The sequence below is a fragment of the Triturus cristatus genome, chromosome 11 (genome assembly GCF_964204655.1).
Source record: "Triturus cristatus chromosome 11, aTriCri1.1, whole genome shotgun sequence".
NCBI classification, from domain to species: domain Eukaryota; kingdom Metazoa; phylum Chordata; class Amphibia; order Caudata; family Salamandridae; genus Triturus; species Triturus cristatus.
The window spans coordinates 1,161,445,724-1,161,466,011 of NC_140594.1; the positions used below are offsets into that span (position 1 = coordinate 1,161,445,724).

The 20,288-nt window shown below is 40.7% G+C and overlaps 1 protein-coding gene across 3 annotated transcripts in view; it reads right to left on the reverse strand.

Annotated features, from left to right (window-relative positions):
- LOC146788638 (putative cation-transporting ATPase 13A4) overlaps window positions 1-20,288 on the reverse strand; it is a 619,876-nt gene that overhangs the window by 307,885 nt on the left and 291,703 nt on the right. For all 3 annotated transcript variants that reach the window (XM_085635832.1, XM_085635831.1, XM_085635830.1), the window contains 2 exons: window positions 12,922-13,078; window positions 5,776-5,893 (listed from right to left, as the gene is read on the reverse strand). In XM_085635832.1, coding sequence (XP_085491958.1) covers window positions 5,776-5,893; window positions 12,922-13,078 — 275 coding nt within the window. The remainder of the gene's footprint in view (window positions 1-5,775; window positions 5,894-12,921; window positions 13,079-20,288) is intronic.

The window sequence follows — 20,288 nt, forward strand, 5'->3', positions numbered from 1 at the left end:
TTTGTCTTATTCCAAGGATTGATTTCCGATAAAGTACGTATACAATAGATGTGCAATGGCGCAGTTGTTACGCTCAACCATCAGTATAAGCTGACTAAAATGCGTGTGCCAAAAGTACAAAAGTCAATAGTAATTAGATGCTCTAGAGAACGAATTCAATAAAATGCCAATGTGAAACCGGGCCTATCAATTAATATCATCATCAAAATGTTTCTAAAAATATAAAACGTTTAAAATGCATGACAAATAAAACCTTTTGTTAATTACCCAGAGACTATCGATTTCACTTTCAATGCCATACAACTCAAGCGAAAGCATTTCCAAACATGTTTATTGTTTCAGTTATTTAAAACCATGCACAATATGCAAAGAAATTAGAAGAGGTGTGGCGCCGCGGCCAGGGCGACTGACTCCAGAATCTGGGGATCACGGTTCGATCCACGGCGGCAGATTAGCCCAGCCCCATGTGACTCTGGGCAATAGCTTGCTTAATCTTGCCGACGGCCCCCAGCGCCTAGAGACCCTTACGGGTGATTGTTTGCGCTTTACAATTGTGGATTATTATTATTATTATTATAATCTTACATTAAGGGGCCAATTATGATGTAGGACGGACCTGAGTGATGGGGTTAAGAGCTTCCATGAGGTATTTCTGAGATCTCAGGGACGTATATCTGTTCAGTACAACCCAGGCGTGTAGGATTTCGCTAGGGCTAACTTGTCCGCTAACGATGTTGAAATTCACATGATTTTGATACCGCCTTTTTGAATTGGTCTAGGCTTGCTGAGGTCAGCCAAAATTCCGCCAGGCCTAGCAGTTCGATAGTATCATTGAGATATTTGTGAAAAGGTAAATGTGGCTTTCTTGCGATCTCCTCCAAAACATAGTAGTTGATGGAGTTGGGCTTATAGCAGAGAGCATCAAAGGCTGCTCCTCTTGCGTAAGATTGCTTAATTAGCCAAAACTCAAGCCTGATTTGTGCTAGTGAAGTGCTTTGTGGGACGTGAAAGATTCGCCAGTATATGCAAACTGAGATTTTGTCCAGGACCAAGATGCCTCTGCCTCTCGGCGCATCACACCCATAAACTAGGGTTGATGCTATTTTTTCTTTGGCGGTTTCAAGAATCGGGATGTAGGAGGTTCCATTTAGATGTCTAAACAGCCCTGCCAGGTCTGCTGTGAGGGCCGCCCGTTTCTTTTTGTTCTCCTCTTTGTGAGACTGGAAAGAGCTGTCACTGTCGAAGGTGATGCCATGATATTCATAGCTGTTGGTTGTGTCTATTCTGCTCCCCCTTTGGTGACAGCTGGTCTTCCATTTGAGGACCTTACCCCCGATTACATTATTTTAGATTGTTTACCGTTTATTTTCATTCCGAAGGACTCCTTTGGCGCTTTCATGAGATGCTGCATCCCGACTTGTGTTCTACTCATTATCACCAGATCATTGGCATAGACTATGTTACATAGCTGAACAGACCCCAGTTGTGAATTGGTGGAAGATCAGCAAGGAATAAATTGAACTGCAGTGGTGCTAATACGCACCCTTGCTAATGCCCTCTGGTTGTCAGGATGGCCATTAAAAGATTGGCTCCGTTTCCCCAGTTAGGGTTGTCCAGTCCTTTGTTTATAATATATCTGATTGTGTTCTGGGACACCCCTTTATAGTCAATTTAATAATTATTGTGGTGGATAGTTATTTGAGCCATGATCGATAACTGAGCCAATTCTATCCTGCTTAAACATTGGGGAAGAGTCGTTTTCCATAGATTGAACATTTTCTGAATCCCCCATAAATGTTGAATCTATTCTCTTATTTATTTCCACGGACCAGCATACTGTTCCATAACTACAGACTGAAGTCAGTTTGACATCAGTAACAGTCACAGTAGATCCAATGGCGTTTCCACCATATTTTACAACAAAGCTTTTTATTGATTCTGATCCAACCACCAATTTCTATTGTGTGTGGCTCATAGGCGTTTTCCAGTTTAGCTTATTATCAATTTTCATCTCCAGAAATGAACAGTGTGGCACCTTTTTGATTTCTTCTGGACCAATGAACCAGGTGGCTGCCACTGGGTTGCTATAGTTAGGACCATTTTCATATGAAAGGGATATTCTGATTTGCTAATACTTTTGGTGCGGTTTGATGAATCTTCAAGACACTTTCCAAAAAAAGCCTCATTTACCTCAGCTTTTCCTTGGAAAGATTAAGGGTGGCACATTAAACAGGGGCCGAAAAAAAGGGTGGGTCCCAAAGGCAGGACAAACCCCGGACCTAACCCCACACCATCCACACCAATGGATATTTCACTTTGCATTAAAACAAATAGATATTCATTAAAAAAACAAAGATTGTAGTGCTAATATAGCTAGAAATTGTTATAGCTTACTTTACATTAAAAAACAAAAGATTAAAGGGATTTTATAGTAAGCGAAATGTCAGATAAAACAAATGATTTCAAGCTAGCAAAGCCACTGAAATTCACCAGTTACTGTTATCTCATGTAACTAAAACTTGGGCCCTAAAGCAATTATAGCTCATTAACTCACCAGGCTCATCACATACACTCACATATTACACACCCATACATGTTCAATGACTGCATTGCTAATATCCTTAATGACATCTAAAATTACATCATGAATCAGAACATTATGCATGGCGAGTGTGCGCGTCATAGTTAAGTTAGGGCATGATTGCTAGTTATTTGTAATAACTGAAATGGCGAATTTCAGTGTTTTTTCAATGTCATAACAAAGGTTAACATTGAGTTATAAGTAGGTCTTGTAATAATATAAAAGCAAAAATTTAAAACAAATCAAAATATTAAAATTAACTATTTCCACGTAACTGAGCTAAGTATAGCTTCCACCTCCACAGATCTGAGATGTCATCAGTAATGTCATCAATGATATGATTTAACATGTCATGAGCGATGTAATATGTGAGGTCATAAGCAGTGCATCAGGAGGGTGTAAGTTATACATTTTTAAGTCAGTTAGGTATAAATGGTGAATTTCAGAGTTTTTTTTATTTTAAATGTTAGTTTTTATATTAATACAAGATATTTTTACTTAACCTTACCTTATATGTGTATACTTCAGCTGTGCACAGTGAGGGGGTTAGGTGCAGTGCTTGTCCTGCGTTCAGGCCCTGAGTCCAACCCCATGTGGGTGAACAACCACCCCACATACACTCACAGCCATCCCATATTTTTTTTAGTCCCGTTGTAATCCCGCTGCACTCCTACAAGACCACCCATGGTAGTGGGGACATTGGGTTGTGTGGGAGCATGATGTTTGAAAATATTTTTACCCCTGGGGTCCACAAGAGCCAGAGGGGTCGGGGTACCCCAACTCTGCCTCTTTGTCTGTTATTTTTTCTAAACTCAAGATAAGGGGACCTAGTCCCCAATTCCTAAAATGGAGGTCATAGCATTTCTGTTGATGTTGCGGCCTCTCCTTCAGCCACACCTATGCATTACTAACTTTTGAACCTTACTTTCTCAAAAAACGCTGAATGTAGCCATTTGATGAATCCTAATGAAACTTTCTAAAAATAAAAGTTCATCCACGCAGCTCCTTTCGGGAATGTTTCTGGGTGATCCATCAAGCAGGAGTTTAGAGAAAGGGGTTTCCAAAAGGTTTTTTTCCCATGCAATTTCCAACAGGAATTTTGAACAGTGCTACAGCTAAAACGTCTAAGTAGAATGACACCAAAATTAGAAGAAAGCTGGACCTTCATGCAGAAAGTATGCAAACAAATCAGTAATTTTTCCAAAACGAAGGTTCAAAATGTATAGATAATTCAGGGCACACTACGTTCATACCACAGAGTACCGCGGGGCAGCAAGGTCAAAACACATAGTCTGATTGGATTGATACAACATGAAGAGAAATGTTGAGGCCTCCAGTTTAGCACCCTTGGACTTGGTCCACTTGTCCTAAAAATCAAAAACAAAGACTAAGGGGCAGGGTAGGGATACCTTGACCCCCCGGGTGTTTTGTGGGGTTCATAGAGGGACCCACCATGAGGTTCAGTTACAAATAAATTCATTCTTTGCAGCAATGTGATACTGTAGTACCACCCCAGTACTCAGCACAGCGGCCCCCATGTATTTTTAAAAGAGGTACTGCAATACTGTGGTACCTTGGAAAAATTTTAAATAACGATACAGTTGGTTTGTGACATTTCTAATTTTACCAATATTTCCCCATTAGCAGGGGCCCCCCCACCCCACCCCGAACCAACTTCTAATCATACAGTATATGCTCCCTATAAATTACCAATACCTGCGATATAAGTAACTCTGGTTTGGAGGGAATTTCCATCAGTTTTTCAGCCCACTCATTATCGGCCTTTGATAATGATAGTTGTCCTGTACATAAGATGGATAATAGTCACAACAAGTTACCTAAGGTAATTTGCTTTCAGGAGTTGGGGCACATGTAGGGTGGGACTTGGCAAAGTAGTGAGGGCAGGAAGAGGGGTCTGAGTAGTGGGAAGTAAAGAAGCACTTCTAATTTAAAGGTTGCACTGTATCTTATAAAAGTCACATGCTAATAGAAAATCGTGTGCTGTTTTTTTACTATACAAACATAATCTTTAAATGTATTTTACACTTCTTAGGTCATTTTAAATCCTTTTTAAATTACTTTATTAGATGATTGTTTCTTTAACACATGCACAGATAGCCATGCGGGAACATACATAAACTCCTTGTCTCATTATTTTTGGGTTCTTAAATGGGACAGCCCCTTCTTTGGTCTTTTAAATAGTGGAAGCTTGCTATAGGAAGGCAATGACGTGGAGGATTTGGGATCCTGTGATGGGGCTGAGGGTCCATTAACGTTGCAAGGAAAATGTATGATAGGCTTATTGCTTTAAAGCCTTCAGTGCTTCTCCTCTGCTGATTTAAGAATGTATTACAACATGTGATTTCCACCCCTCCCTTGGCCCACACTAAGTCATTGGGTTCACAGCAGCATATGATCCCTACTGCTCCCTTGTCCCTCATCAATCCATTGGGTTCATCATAACATATGATCACCACCCCTCCCATCCCAAGCCAGAGTGTATGTTATATCACATGAGCATCCACCTTTTCTTTGCCTTCATCAAGCCAGGGTGGGTTTCAGCATAGAAAAATCCCGATGTATTGTTTTTATCAAAACTAACAACATGGATGTTGCTACCACATTCACCTAGGTAAATAAAATACTAATTCATTTATTTCACCTCACCAGAACATAGGGGAACGGAGGATTTTACAGTGTAGCTTGCATAGGGGCACATGGTATTTGTGTGGAGATTAGTTGGGCAGCTGCACACTGAGTACTCCACTTTCAGAACCTGACTGATCCCGCCAGGGCTGTAGTCTGTCTTGAGGGGCTGGACAGATGTGGTCCTTGTTTGGGGCACACTAGGGTTGATGGTGAGAGATGAAGGTCCATGGATATGGGTGAACCTGGATGCATTGAATTGGGAGATGTGCATATAGGCCACCAAAAGAAAAGGTAACATTTATTTGCTTTTTTGCCCTGAGAGATTCCTAAGCGAATCATCTTTCTCTCAGCAAACCCACTTTATTTGCAAGATTATTTGTCAACTATTGTTTTTTTTTTTTAAACTTAGTAAACTTGGCAAAGGTGGTAAAGTTTTAAAAACAAATTACACTCTCTATCTGTGATCCACATAGGAAGGAGTGTTTTTGATTAAGAATGGAACTTATTCCCATGCATGAGATAAGAGTTGCTGTCCTCTACCTTACCTTGTGAAACTGTCCATGCCAAAGTCTGACTTTGCAGGCAGGGGTTTGTACGCCAGTCCAATGACCCGGAACCCTTGCAACGTATAATATTCAAGCTCACTTGAGAAATTTGAAGGCACTGTTTGGGAAAGGGTAAACAGGGTTTGAATGACTAATAATCACATATAATTGATTAATCATTAAATCAAACAATTACTTTTTTATGAACACTTCTACATGAAGCAAGCCAAAAGGCAGAAAAATAGCTTCACAATTAACTTAATTCCCTAGAGCTCACCAGGCAATATTGTGATAGTTCATGGTTGCTAAAAAATATATTTCTAAGCTTCAATGACCACGAGGGACTTAAGTCTGTTCATGGAACTTCAAATCTCCAAAAACTTCACCCTAAGTGGAAGCCTCATCTACCAACCACCGAGACCACGAGCTTCCTTCATCAACCACACTACAAACTTTATCACCCCACTCACCATTGACCCCAAAGTCTTTGTACTCCTCGGGGACCTCAACTTCTACCTGAAAGACAGAACCAATCCCTGCTCCGTAGCCCACATAGAAAGCCTAATTACCATCAGACTAACCTAGCTTGTCACAGAACCCACACACATTGTCAGAGACATGTGAGGCCCCATCTTTGCCATCTTTGACGGCATCAAGTTCAACTCAACCTCACCTCACACATGGATTGACCACTCCAAAATCCACTTCCTAATCTACTCACCACAATTCAATGCACTCACCAATGTCAGCTTACCCAGTTGCAGCTGGAGCAAAATCTCTGATTGAGTCTGGCTCAATGTCCTCAGCATGGGCTAACCCAACCCTACAGCCAACATGAACAGAGACATTGGATCAAAAACTGCACAGACTCCATCGCATCAATCAAACTCAACAGAGCAGAACCAACAAGCAAGTCAGCCAGTATACAGAGGACCTTCAGCCGACACCGACAGACACTGCAAACAGCTGTAGATAAAGTGGACACTCTGCTGCAAAGCATCTATCAGAACCAAATTTAAAGCTGCACTCGGACGATACCACCAGAAACCTAAAGACACCAAGAAAAGAGTGGTAGCTGAACGCATCAAAGGGAGCTCCAACAGCAGGAAATAAATCTTTGTGAACATCAATGATTTCACCACACCAACACCCTGCATCAATAGCACCACTCCCTCTGATGAACTGTGCAAAGACCTATCCAACATCTTCAACAGCAAAATGCCCTTCACCAATCAAGACAATCACCTGCCTGCTTAGAAGACTATCACAAGTGCAGAATCAACCATAATCATTCAGACTGTCTGCTCTGGGGCACCAACAGACCAATTCCCTCAACACATCTATAACCTCGGTGCATTGCCAATTAGTACAGCACTGACTGAGATCCGAAACTCCTCCATCACCTGAGCCACCTTCCCGGAAGTTTGGAAGCACACAGCGGTCAATACCTTCCTCAAGAAACCTTCAGACATATCAAGCCATCCTATCTTCCTGCTTCCCTTCCCGGCAAAAAGGAGTGAAAAGATAATCAAAAAACAACTCACGAGCCACCTTTAGCTTCATCATCTATGGGTAACACACAATAAGGTTTCAGAAAGAACCACAGCACAGAAACTGCACTTATCACAACCTCAGATGACATCATGACCATCCTAGACCGAGGAGAAACAGTTGCCCGTCTCCTACTCAAACTCTCTGCAGCATTCAACACAGTCTCCCATAACACAACCATCAGAAGTCTCCACGAGACCTGCATACAAGGACCAGGTCTTAACTGGATCTATTCCTTCCTCACGGGAAGAACCCGATGAGCCAGACTGCCTCCTTTCACATCTGAGTACTAGAATCTCATATGCAGAGTCCCCCGCAGATCATCTCCTCTCAGCCTGATTCTGTTCAATGTCTATATGACAATGCTTGCCAACATCTTCAGATGTCAAGGCCTCACCATCATCTCCTACAGAGACAACACCCAATTCATCCTCTCCCTGACAGACAGGACACCGTCATGAGAACCAGCTTCACCAACTGCATGACCTTGGTAGCAGAATGGGTGAGAACCAACTGCTTGAAACTCAACTCCAACAAAACAGAAGGACTGTTCTTTGGAAACAGGAACTCCCTGTGGAATGCCACCTGGTGGCCATCAGAACTAGGACCACAACAACGGCCACCGACCACGCCTGAAATCTGGTGATCATCCTGGATGATCATTTCACCATAATGGCATAGGTCAACCGAGTGAGCGTTGGCTTCTTCCAAGTCCTGCGGATGCTGGAGACAATCTTCAAGTGCCTTCCACAGAACACTAGAGGACTGTCACACAAGCACTCTTCACAAGCAGGCTCGACTATGGCAACACATTGTACACGGGAAGCAGCTCCTGAACAGACTTCGGACCATTCGGAATGCCGCCGATAAATTCATACTCACCCTTCCCTGCTGGACCCACATCTCTCCTCCCCACAGCTTCACTGGCTCCCCATTCAAAAATGCAACCAGTTCAAACTCTTTACACACACCTACAAAGCCCTACATGGCATAGGACCTGCATACCCCAACAACTGCATGCACTTGCACAATCCTTCCAGACACTTATGCTCAGCCTCAGTCTCACTTGCGTAACCCCCCAAATTTGCAACAGCAGAGCAGGAGGTCCCTTGTTCTCCTACATCTCACCACTACACATCAGAACCTCCTCTTTGCCACTTGAACTTCATAGGATATGGAAGACCTGGCTCTTCGAATAATCTGACTTGGATCACAAGATTACACACCTGCTCAGCGCCTTGATACCCTCACTGGTGATTGGTGTGCTCTACAAATCAACATGACATAACAGTTATAAAGTCATTTAAGAAGCACTTTAAGAAATGACAAGGAATTGTATAGTGATTAGGTCGGGACACGATGAGGTAGAGTAATCATATCTTTAATGATAATTGGATGCTGTGCAGCAGCCGGCTCATTCACCTCCTCGAGGTTACAACAGTATCATATTCAAACTCAAACATTCCACCTAGAATTCTAAGTTAAAGCAAAACACTACAAATTGCACATGTATACCTAGCAGCAACAAAAAAGTATGGCATGTGTATACAATCAATCATACAGCATGCAGGTGAGACAAGGTGTGGGAGTGTGAAGAGACCCTGGTGACAAGAGCTATGTGCGAAGGAGACAGAGCAAGTGACATGAAGTCCAGATACACATGACTTGGGAGACCCTACGGATTTCATTGAAGGGTCTTTCTAATCATTTAATTATGTTAGGAAACAAATATAGGTACCTACATTAATACTATGTTTTCCACAGCTTTCTTATTTTGTATCTTTTTGCCACAGAAATGTAACGATATTGCTGCTGAGTCTCATATAACTCCCTGATAATGTCTAGACCCCGTAGGTATAGGATGGTCGTATTGTGAACATGAGATAAATCAGATTTTTGGTGATGATGTCATTCAGAAGTATTTTGTTCTTGTTGATGTGCTGAACTTGTCTTTGGAGAGGACAAGTGTTTTGTTCCATTGTTCTCTTGACTCTGAAATTAAGGCAAAGCAGATAACATGGACTATCCTTCCCATGGCAGTTCCACAAATATCGACAGCCTGCCCATGTCCTTGAAGAACAAAAGCAATGGTCATGCTTTATGCAGAGACAAAAGCATTTGTTTTTTGGGTTGGGTAGGCTGTGCCTTGTGTTCACGGCTTTGTGCTCTTTGCATGCATTCTTGGAGGGTCTTGAGTCTTTGAAGATTACATTTTAGATTTAGATTTTAGTTCAATGTTTTATCTAATACAAAGTCCCGCTAAGCACACTTTTCAATCTTTTTATAGTATCCAAAAAACTCTTGATCTAAGTCCAAGTTCAATTTTTTATTTGTAATCTTCACATCCTAATGCAGCCAGGTAGTTTGTTTCTCAAACAGAAGTTGATCTTAGTTTTCTCAATATGCAAAAAAATTGCCAACACATGTTTCGTCGTGCAGAACAATGCACAGTCGACTTCTTCAGGGCCTAAATATCACAGTCCATCCGTTCATCCCGTTTCCAAAATGTCCTTGTAGGTAAACACTCCAAAGTATGATATATTATGTACTTCTTAAACCTTTTCTTGAAAATTCAGTAGATACCAAGGGAGAAATATTCCCAGGTATTAGTAATAAACGAGGTTATCTGAGAAAAAGATAGGATCAGTCATCAAAATTAGATCTCAGAGTCAAAAGTCGATGTCCCTGGTAGCGTGCCCCAGTTTTCTTGATCCATCTTCGTTTGCTTTCCTGCACCATTTGTTGCAAAATCTGTGTTTTACACACAACCCACAATGAGCCTACCTGAATGTACTGATGGCTTCCAATAACTCTCTGTGACCAGGGCCTTGAGTGGAGGGGGAGACAGAGTCATGTGACAGAAGCAGAAGGACAGCAATAGAACATGTTTCTTGGTGTAGAGGTACGCCCCTTTTTCTCTTTCATTGTCCTCAGTGCAGCCATTGACTGAGGATAGCTATTGTCATCCTGCTTACTTGCAATTGAAGGACTACCCCTCAGACAACGATTCTCCTCATCCAGGGGAGATGAATGAACTGCAACCAGTGAAAAGAATAGATTCATGCCTGATAAATGATATTTATGAAAAGCAGCTGAAACAGTGCATATATGTGCCAATACCTGAGGCAGGTGACAGGTGCTAGCATGAAGGTAGCACATTGTTACTTTATAGTGTACTGAACAAAAGTGACACCTCAGAATTAGATGCATGAGTTAAGTCAGCGAGGACATCAAGAGCCCATCTTCATTGGACTCTTTTGATAGAAGCTTTTTAAATGTATTGGCACTAGGGTTTCAGGCAAAGCTTTGTTGGGCTTCTCTGTATGATTTTAGTTGACCTGACTGCTTATAAACCCAGAGGTATCCGCACAGTTTTAGTGAGCCTTACTTTCTAAGTGTCAAGACCCCACTGTCGGGAGCTTGTCACATTTACAAAGGTGCTTTACACACCTGGGGCGCCCTGTGCCTGGTCACCAACTGCATTCTTCATGTGTTGCACTGTTGATTGGCAACCATTTGGCTTCTATCACTTTCATGCCACTTTTTCGGGGGTCAGGTATTGCCCTGCTGTGCTGCACATCCAGAACAGCCATCTTGGGTGGGGTCTGTCCATAAAGAGAGGCCCCCACACACTCCCAGCTGCCAGTTACTGAGACTCTCAGCCAGCAGTAGGATCTCAGTTGTGATGCTCCAGCGTATTCAGGGTTTTCACACAGCTTCTTCTATAGAGTGAGTCTTCAGAGAAGAGACCTTGCATAGCTTTATTTCACGTGCTCTAGGAGAGAGACAAGTTAATCTTTTAGTTTATTACTGTCCCCGACTGAAACTCAACTGGAGGGTCGGTCACACCCTGAAATAGCACAATCTCGTTCAGATTGAAGTGACATCTTTTTGGGATACCAATAGGAGTTTGGACCCAAGTAACTCTTGCCAGAAGTTGGTGTTAGACAAAATAATGCACAGTCTGCAGTTAATCATTATTTAGAGATATTCTCTGGAGTTAGAACCTGAACAACCCTTGTCCGCAATCTTCAGGACACATTGCCAGCTTTGCTCCAGTGAAGGAGCTGCCTCATCCCGAGCTGTGGTTGCTGCTTCATGATGACATCCTGACTTTCCAGAGTTAAATACAGAGTCTTGCTACAGAGAGCTCTCAGGTGGAACCCATGCTTGCTTATAGCACTGAACGTGCTTTAATTGCATATTTGAACACTGATACTTGATCTCTGTCCTGCCTTTACCGGGTATCACCTCAGACTCCTTTCTTTCTAGCCCACATCATTTCCCTCAACCTTGTTCTATGAAAAAAAAACATATTCCATCTCATTGGTAGCCATGGAGATTGTAGGACTAGAGATAGGATAATTTACTTCCCCTATGTCAAGTACTGTTTACATTTTATTGGCCAAATCAGAGTTAGTTTGTGTGTCAAGGTTTGCAGGTTCTCCTCCCTGAAGGTCCCTTGTTAAGTGTCTCTCACTTCATCTTCATGGCCACCACATCAAGGTCAGAGTTGTGATGGCTAACATACTGCATCTGCACAAGGATTCCAGTTTACTGACATGAAGACACACTTTATCATGGAAAAAAAGGTTTGTGAATCTGGTCTCGAGAGATTAATGTATGAAAGAAATGGAATGTTAGCTGTTCTGTACTTTTGAGGCAGGGCCAGGGTGTGTGGGAAGTCACATTGTATGGTGTGTGAACGTCAAGACTGACAACAGAGGGAAATGGTAATGAATGTAAGAGAATAGTGTGGGGAAGCCAAAGACCCCATTCAGTATTACACAGCATGTGTACTTAATATGCTATTATAAAAACAAAGTTTTAAGCGAAAACAATACTTTATTGAAAAAGAGGGAAGTATCCTATCAATAATTCAATGTGTGACCTCCAGGGCAATGATGGAAGTTATAGGTCCACTGCTTCAACAATCTGATGTCTTTATTTCTCCCTGTGAATTTAGAGCATCCTTCCCCACAGTGTGGGGAATGTTTCAGCAGCATTATATCCCTTCTGCCTTGGACCATACCTGCTGGTAAAAGACCTCCCAAATCATGATAGGTTTAGTAGCAGGGACTTGAGGTGAATTGAGAAAGTCAATGCATTTTTACTTGTGATGGTGAGGTTAAGGACATCTGGTACTAGCAACTTTATTGCCCAGATGCTGCAGGGTGTTGATTGTTGTCAATTGCCCTTCTTGGAATTATTCCCAGCCTCTAATTAAGGGATGTGAAATTAAAAACAGTTAATAACCTCTGCAAAATATATTAACTACTACAAATGTCCTGATCAGAGGACAATTGTGCTTAATTATTCGGGGTATTTGTAGAGTATGAACTTAATTCAAGGTGAAAGTCATGAACATTTAATAGTACTTTGAGAAATGTAACAGGTACATGGTGTTTGGCATTGAAAATTGTTTATCTCAAGAAAAGCATACATATTATACATGCTATCTGTCTGTTTGTATTATAACATACTTTGGTATTATGCAATGTCAATATGTTTAAATCTATAGATAAAAGTACATAAGAACAAACTTGCTACCCTTTGCCCATTTTCAGACTGTGCCATGGCAGAAAGTCCACCTACCTGTCTGTGGCAGGCAAAAGCTGGTGACCATTTCCGGTGCCCCTTTCATAAAACCCATTAACTCATTCGATCCAGTCACGCGGGTGATGACAGACATCCGCTGCAGACTGGAGGAAAATGGAAACTGGTGCATAATGACAACTCCATCAACTGGCACCTTTGATAAAAACATATAAAAATACAGTCATCCATTAATGCAAAGATGCAATGCATGTCTGTTTAGTTAACATTCTAAAGAAGACTGCAATTATGGTACATGATTATTGCTAGTGAAAAATTTCACTTAAACATCGGAACAATTGGGGGGGCGTGGCTATGCCCGGAGAAGATGGCGGCGGGTCTCTGACTCTGCGGGGAAGACGGCAACTATCAACTGACCGAATGTGCCTATCACCCTCCTTATGGAGCCCAGGGTGAGGAAATAGTTGCGTGAGGAGAAGCAGCACATGCTGAGCCCCTCTCTGCTCACATGCTGAGCCCCTCTCCGCTCACTTTCTCAACCCGTACACAGCATAATTTCAAAAGCGTGTTATGAGGCGGCTCCGCTGTAAACACAGGCGCCATTTTCTTTGTTATATCGCGCTGAGGAGATTTCTTTGTTCTGCAGCGTTGTGGAGACTCCGTGTGTGACGCTTAAATCAACACACGTCTGGAACCCTTTGTTGCCCTGTTTCTGACATGTTTTTCAGGTAGCTGATGGTAGTAAAGGAAAAACCCTTCGAAGAGTGCCAAGAGGATGAAAGCAAGTCCTGGCTGTGATGTTTACGTGTTCCTCCAGTGTTAAATCCTGATCAATTCTCACTCCAAGATTTTTTACTGTCTGCTTTGGGGGCGGGGTCAGTCCTAATTCCTCTGGCCACCAATTAGGAGACCATCTTAATTTTGCGTCTCCGAATAACACGATCTCTGATTTATCGGTGTTCAATTGTAGGAAATTATCCCTCATCCATTGTGCGATGCCTTTCATTCTTTCCGAAAAGATGTCTTGAATGTGTGTATTTGATTTGTCGAAGGACAGAAGGAGCTGCGTGTCATCGGCGTACGAAATGGGAGTGAAGCCTAGTTTCCTTAGTAGTCCTGTCAAGGGGGTGACATAGATATTGAATAATGTGAGGCTCAAGCAGGCGCCCTGTGGGACCCACTTGGTGATGGTGGTGGTCTGTGAGAGATATGGGCCGAGGTTGATTGTTTGTGTCCTGTTGGTTAGAAAATCAGTTAGCCAGCTCAGGGCTTTGCCCCGGATACCTATATCCTTAAGGCGTGTGAGCAAGACCTGGTGGGATATGGTGTTGAAGGCTGCAGACAGGTCGAGCAGCACCAAAAGCTTGAAGAGATCCAAGCTCTAAAACCATTCATAGAGGAAACCAATAAAACTTTGCAATTTTTAAATGATAAATGGTCCTTATTGGAGTCACGATTGCTCATTGTTGAACAGCGAACTGAATCTCTTGAATCTTCATGCTCACGTATTTCATCTCTAGAATCTGAAGTGTCTCTTCTTAAAAAACAGGCAGAAGATTTGGAAAATAGGAATCGCAGAAATAACCTCCGACTTTATGGACTTCCTGAAAATATTGAAGGGTCCAACCCTACTACCTTTTTTCAGTCCTTCTTGCCTAAACTCTTGGACTTACCTGCTACCACTTCACTCAATATTCAAAGAGCTCATAGACTTGGCCCGAAAATCTCAGCAAAACCTTGTGGTGTGATCATGCTTTTTCTACAGTAGACCGATCTCCTTCAAGTTCTCTCAGTGGTCAAATCCAAGAAACAGGTTTTTTGGGAAGGTCATCATCTCTTTTTCTCTCAGGATGTAGCTAAAATCACCGCAGATCGCCGGAAGAAATGTCTTGATCTTCGTCCTCAAGTACGTTCACTCAGCTCCAAATGTGGCCTTCTTCATCCATGTATCTTCAAGGTTACGTATAAGGACCGAACTACAACTTTTGAAGACCCCGCAGCGCTGCAGAAATTTCTTACTCTTCATGGAGCTAATGCTATTGACACTTCAAGACCTGCTTGAATATAATATGTGTTTCATGTTACAATGTTGTTCTCTTTTTACTTGTTCGCAAATTGTTAAGTGATGGTTATTTCTTTTTCTGTATATGTAATACCTCTATAATGTTATACTGTTACTTCTCTTACTTCGCTTTTATCTTTTCATAATTTTGCTTATACTTTTCTAATTAATGAGTATTTCTTTTTCATTAATTCTTTCTTTTCTTTTTCACTTACAGGTGTTTTTTACCTTCGACAATTTTGTCCTCCCCTGACCCTCCTGTAATGTTGACATCCATGACTGTGGTCCTTTCTTACTTCAATGGATTCTCACAGGTGTCGCTGTCTTCTCCTGATGTAGTTCACCCCTCAACTGTGTTGTTTTGTAGGTATGATGGTCAGTTGTCTTTGTAAGACATGTACTGTCCCTTTTTCCTATCCTCTTCTTTTTCCTGTTTCTTTTTTGTTTCTCCCTTTCCATTTGCTCTGATTTTCCTTCTTTCTTTTTCTCTGTATATTTTTTACTTATCTCTTTCAGTTTCTCTGTTCTTTTCTTCAAACTTGGTATTCTATAAATTTTTTACACTTTACATATCTCTAAATTATCTTTTAACTTGGAAATACTTTCTTCCTTTCCATTTATTTTCCCTACGTTAATAAAGTCAATTTAACTGCTTTTTCTGTAAGCATAATGCTTGTTCAAACTCTTATTAGCAAAGTACATGTCGGGTTACTACCTGGAATATTAAGGGATTGAATAACCCTATTAAAAGGCAACGGGTGTTACCTCACTTAGCAAAGTTGAAAACGGACATTGCGTTACTTCAAGCATCTCACATCTCTGATATTGAGACTTCCAAGTGAAAGAGATGCTTGGTAGGTCATGTACTTAATTCCCCTGCCCTAGGTAAGAAAAATGGTATTTTGATTCTATGTCATTAAAAATTTAATGTTTCTTTAGTTCATCAAGAGGTGGAATCGGAGGGTCGTTGGGTTATCGTTAAGTTGCTCATAGATAAGATTCCTATTGTTATTTTCAATGTATTTGGTCCTATTTTGATTGATAAACTTTTTTGGCCTAACCTATCAGACAAACTACTTACATTTGACGATGATTATGTTATACTTGGGGGAGACTGTAATCAAATTCTAGACCCCATTCTTGAGCGACACTCTACTGTCAAATTTACACCGTCTAAAATGCACGCTAAATTTGTTTCTTCCATTAGACGTAAAGCATTAGTTGATATTTGGAGATTATGCCACCCTGACCTTAGAGAATACCGTTTTTATTCTGCTGCTCACTACTCACAATCCCGTATTGATTATCTTTTCTTAAGTAAATGCCTGTCACAACATGTCTTTCACTCAGAGATAGGCTCCATTTTAATATCTGATCATGCCCCTGTTCTTGTTGCTATTGACCTGATCCCCTTTTCTCCTCACACTGGTAGATGGCATTTTACCAATTCCCTCTTACTCAACCCTAATTGTTGTCAAAAGTTTAACTCTTTTGCCTTAGAATTTTTCACCATCAACAACACTTCAGAATCCCCCGTTTGTGATGGTAGGGGACTCTTTTAAAGCAGCCGCCAGAGGTTTTATTATGCGTTTTGTGTCACAAAAAAAGAAATCTTTTGAAACCCAATCTTCTCAATTACTTAACAAAATTAAACAATTGGAACACGCATATTACCACTCTAACAATGAATCCAATCAGAAAAATCTTCTTGATGCTAAAATTACTTTTAATAAATTGACTACTGATGCAGCTTCCAATTATCTCCTGAAAAGCAGTTCTCATTACTATGGTGGCCAAAACAAGATGGGTAAACTTTTGGCTAATTATTTAAAGATCAGAAAGGATAGAACTAAAATAGAATCCTTACAAGGTCCTGCAGGTACTCCTATTTATAAAGATAAGGATATTTTAAATGAATTTGTTTATTTTTATTAAAATATCTACACTCCTTATTCTACGCCGGATAATTCTGATCTTCTTTTCTATTTTCGGTCTATTCCCTCTACAATGCCCAATCATATTGACCTTGATTCTTTAGGAACTGACATTTCTTTAGCAGATATAACTCAAGCTGTTTCAGTGTTGCGTCGTGGGAAAGCGCCTGGACCTGATGGTTTTTCTATTGAATTTTATTCTCACTTTGCAAATATTCTTTTACCTAAACTTTTATGTCTCTTTCAATCCTATGAAGCTACGGCCACCTCTAGTGGTACCTTTCAAGAAGAATTGATCTGTTTAATTCCTAAGGATGACTAAGATCATTCTCTTTGTAACAATTATCATCCGATCTCATTAGTTAATACTGACTACAAACTTTTTGTGAAGATTTTGGCTTTACGTATTGATCCTATTTTACCGGATCTCATCGGTCCTGAACAAGCGGGCTTTGTCAAAGGACGACTTGCCTCTGATAATTCTCGAGTCTTTTTCAATATACTTAGCAAGGACTCCTCTTTGGAGCACCCGATTGCAGCAATTTCCATAGATGCTGAGAACTCTTTTGACAGGATTGGTTGGGACTTTATGTTTCAAGCTTTAAGTTGGGCTGTTTTTCCTCTTAAACTGATAACTTTAATTTCTCTATTATATTCTGATCCCCGCGCTTCCATATTCGCTAACGGTCACTCTTCTGATTTCTTCTCACTTCGAAGAGGAGTGAGACAAGGTTGCCCTCTGTCTCCATTATTATTTGTCATTGCTCTAGAACCTTTTCTAAATAAATTAGACAGGATGACCGAATCACAGGCTTCCAATCTGGTTCTCATCAAGTTAAACTATCAGTTTATGCTGATTATATTCTTCTGTATTGCTCCAATCCTGAAACATCCCTTAATCCCTTTCTTCAATAGGTTTCTTTCTTTTCTAAACTCTCAGGTTACCGTTTGAATGCCGATAAATGTGAAATTTTGCCTTTACAATTTCTGTGTCAAAAACATCTCTTTGATTCTTCCGGTTTTTCCTGGCAGCCTACTAAAATTAAATACCTTGGTTTATGGTTCACACCTTCATTAGTCAACATGCTCAAAGTAAATTTTGACTACACTATTAAAAAATCAAATGATAATATCAATAGATGGAATACTTTCTTTTTTCTCTTGGTTTTGTCGGTTATACTCTATTAAAATGATGCTTTCTCCTCTGATACTATATATGATATTGATGATTCCTATTCATATCCCTCAGTATTACTTCAAAAAAATTGATTCCATCTTGATAAGGGTAAATCTTCGCGTATAGCTTTATCTTCTCTGAAAAAAGATAGACCCAATGGCGGCCTCAAGTTCCCCGACTTTAAGACTTATCATGCAACATTCTCACTAAAACAAGCTGCTAAATGTATCTCTGTAGATCTTACCCTATATCCACCTCTCTGGCTACATTTACAAAAAGATCTTATTACCCCTTTTGGCTTCCAAGAAATATTTACTTTCACTGCCAAAGTTACATCTTTGCGCTTCCCGGTCATTTTTCACTCTCATAAACTTTTTTCGCCTCTGATATCTTCATCATTTCCCTCCAGTACCTCTCTCCATAATCAACCTATTTGGCATAATAAATCTTTGCAGATTCGTAATCAATTTTTTTTCTGGAAATCTTGTCACTCTAAAAGCTTATGCTGGATCTCACAACTTATAGACAGCAAACCTTCTTCTTTTTCTTATTTTCAATCTAAATTTTCTTTACCATCATACTTCAGATCACAATATAATAATCTTTATCTTTCCCTCAACCGTTTTCTCCAAAATGTACCTACTTCTCCCGACTCTTCTATATCTTCTGAATCTTTTCTTTCACTTCTAAAAGGTCCTCCCTCAGCATCAAAAATGTACCAGCTATTACTATTCTCCACAGAAAGATTTAAATCAAAAACTGAGAAATTGTGGGAAAAAGATTTTGCTCAAGAATGGCCAATCACTACCTGGGATAAAATCTGGTCTAAACTCCATAAAACCTCTTGAGCTGCAAATACCACACAAACCCTTTATTTCATTTATCATAGATTATTATTCTCCCCTATGTCCTTAGCATCTTTTTCCACTGACTCATTCTGTTTGCTGGTCCTGTCCATGTCCCACTGCAGATTTAAAACATATGTTATTTGAATGTCCCCCAATTCATTTGTTTTGGCAATTAGTCTGGTCCCAAATTCTGGTAATTTTTAAAGTCCAAATCCCATTTCCCTTTATTAATATATTTTATCTCCTCAATGGCCTTGATCGCCTCTAAGTTTCAAACTTTTAGATTTATTAATAGCTATTGCCTTCCACTTAATAACTTCCAACTGGAAACAAGCTGATAAAGGAACTTTTTGAGCATGGTGGAACGCTGTATGTTTCCATCACAGACTAGACACTAATTATGTCTCCCCCATATCCTTGGCAATCAAAAGAGATCTTTTATGGCTCCCCTTAACAACTTATTTATCTCATTCTGCCTCCTCTTCTGCTTCACACCAGAACCTGGGCTTCTAAGGGAATCACAAGGACATATTATCAACCCCTTATCGCCACTTTAGTGCCAGTTTCCTGCCGCTAGAGCAGCGATAATGTTATCGCCCTTCCTTCATAATATGGCCCATAATCTCTGGCCTCATGTATTTAATTTTAAGGACTTGCTAAACCTCACTCTTTCTCGCAGACCCCAGTGTCCTAGACAAACGGGTGACGGAGGGTAAACACTAAGGGCTGGGTTAAATAGGCCGACGCTCTGTCTCCACCTCCCCCTCTTCTTTTGACTCTCCCTCCCCTTCTCCCTTCCACCCACTCCCCCTCCCTTCCATTCTCACTATGGTCCTTTCATTCGGACTACCTTTCTTTACCTCTTCCACATAGCACACATACTTATGTTTAATTTTTGTCTTGCTGGTTTCCTAGGCTGCTTCCACTGGAGTCCAACCCACGTTTTTTTTTATTATACTGTCCTATAAAAGTTAAATTTCTATTTATTTCTGTTTTAATAAAGGTTACTTATTTTTTCAAATAAATAACTGTGTATAGGTCTTCTTTTTCTGCAGACACTTGTCTATTGTTTATTGTGAAAATCATCTGTTTATAGGAGATTTTATGGACAACATTGTTTAATATTAGAGTGCACCTACCAAACATAATCTAACGGACTATTGGACAAATGAAGCCTGGGTCATTGTACAACTGCAAGAGTTCTATGAGTGTATCACTTTATAACACCATAAGTACTGCCTGTGTGATTACTAGGCCTGGGCGGTAAATTCCGTTCCGTTCGCGGAATTTGCGGAATTTGGGTAATTTCGCGTTCCGCGGAGAACGCGAAATTGCCCAAAAATCTGCGTTCCGCGACTTCGCGAAATTTTTTGCTTGTTCGCGTT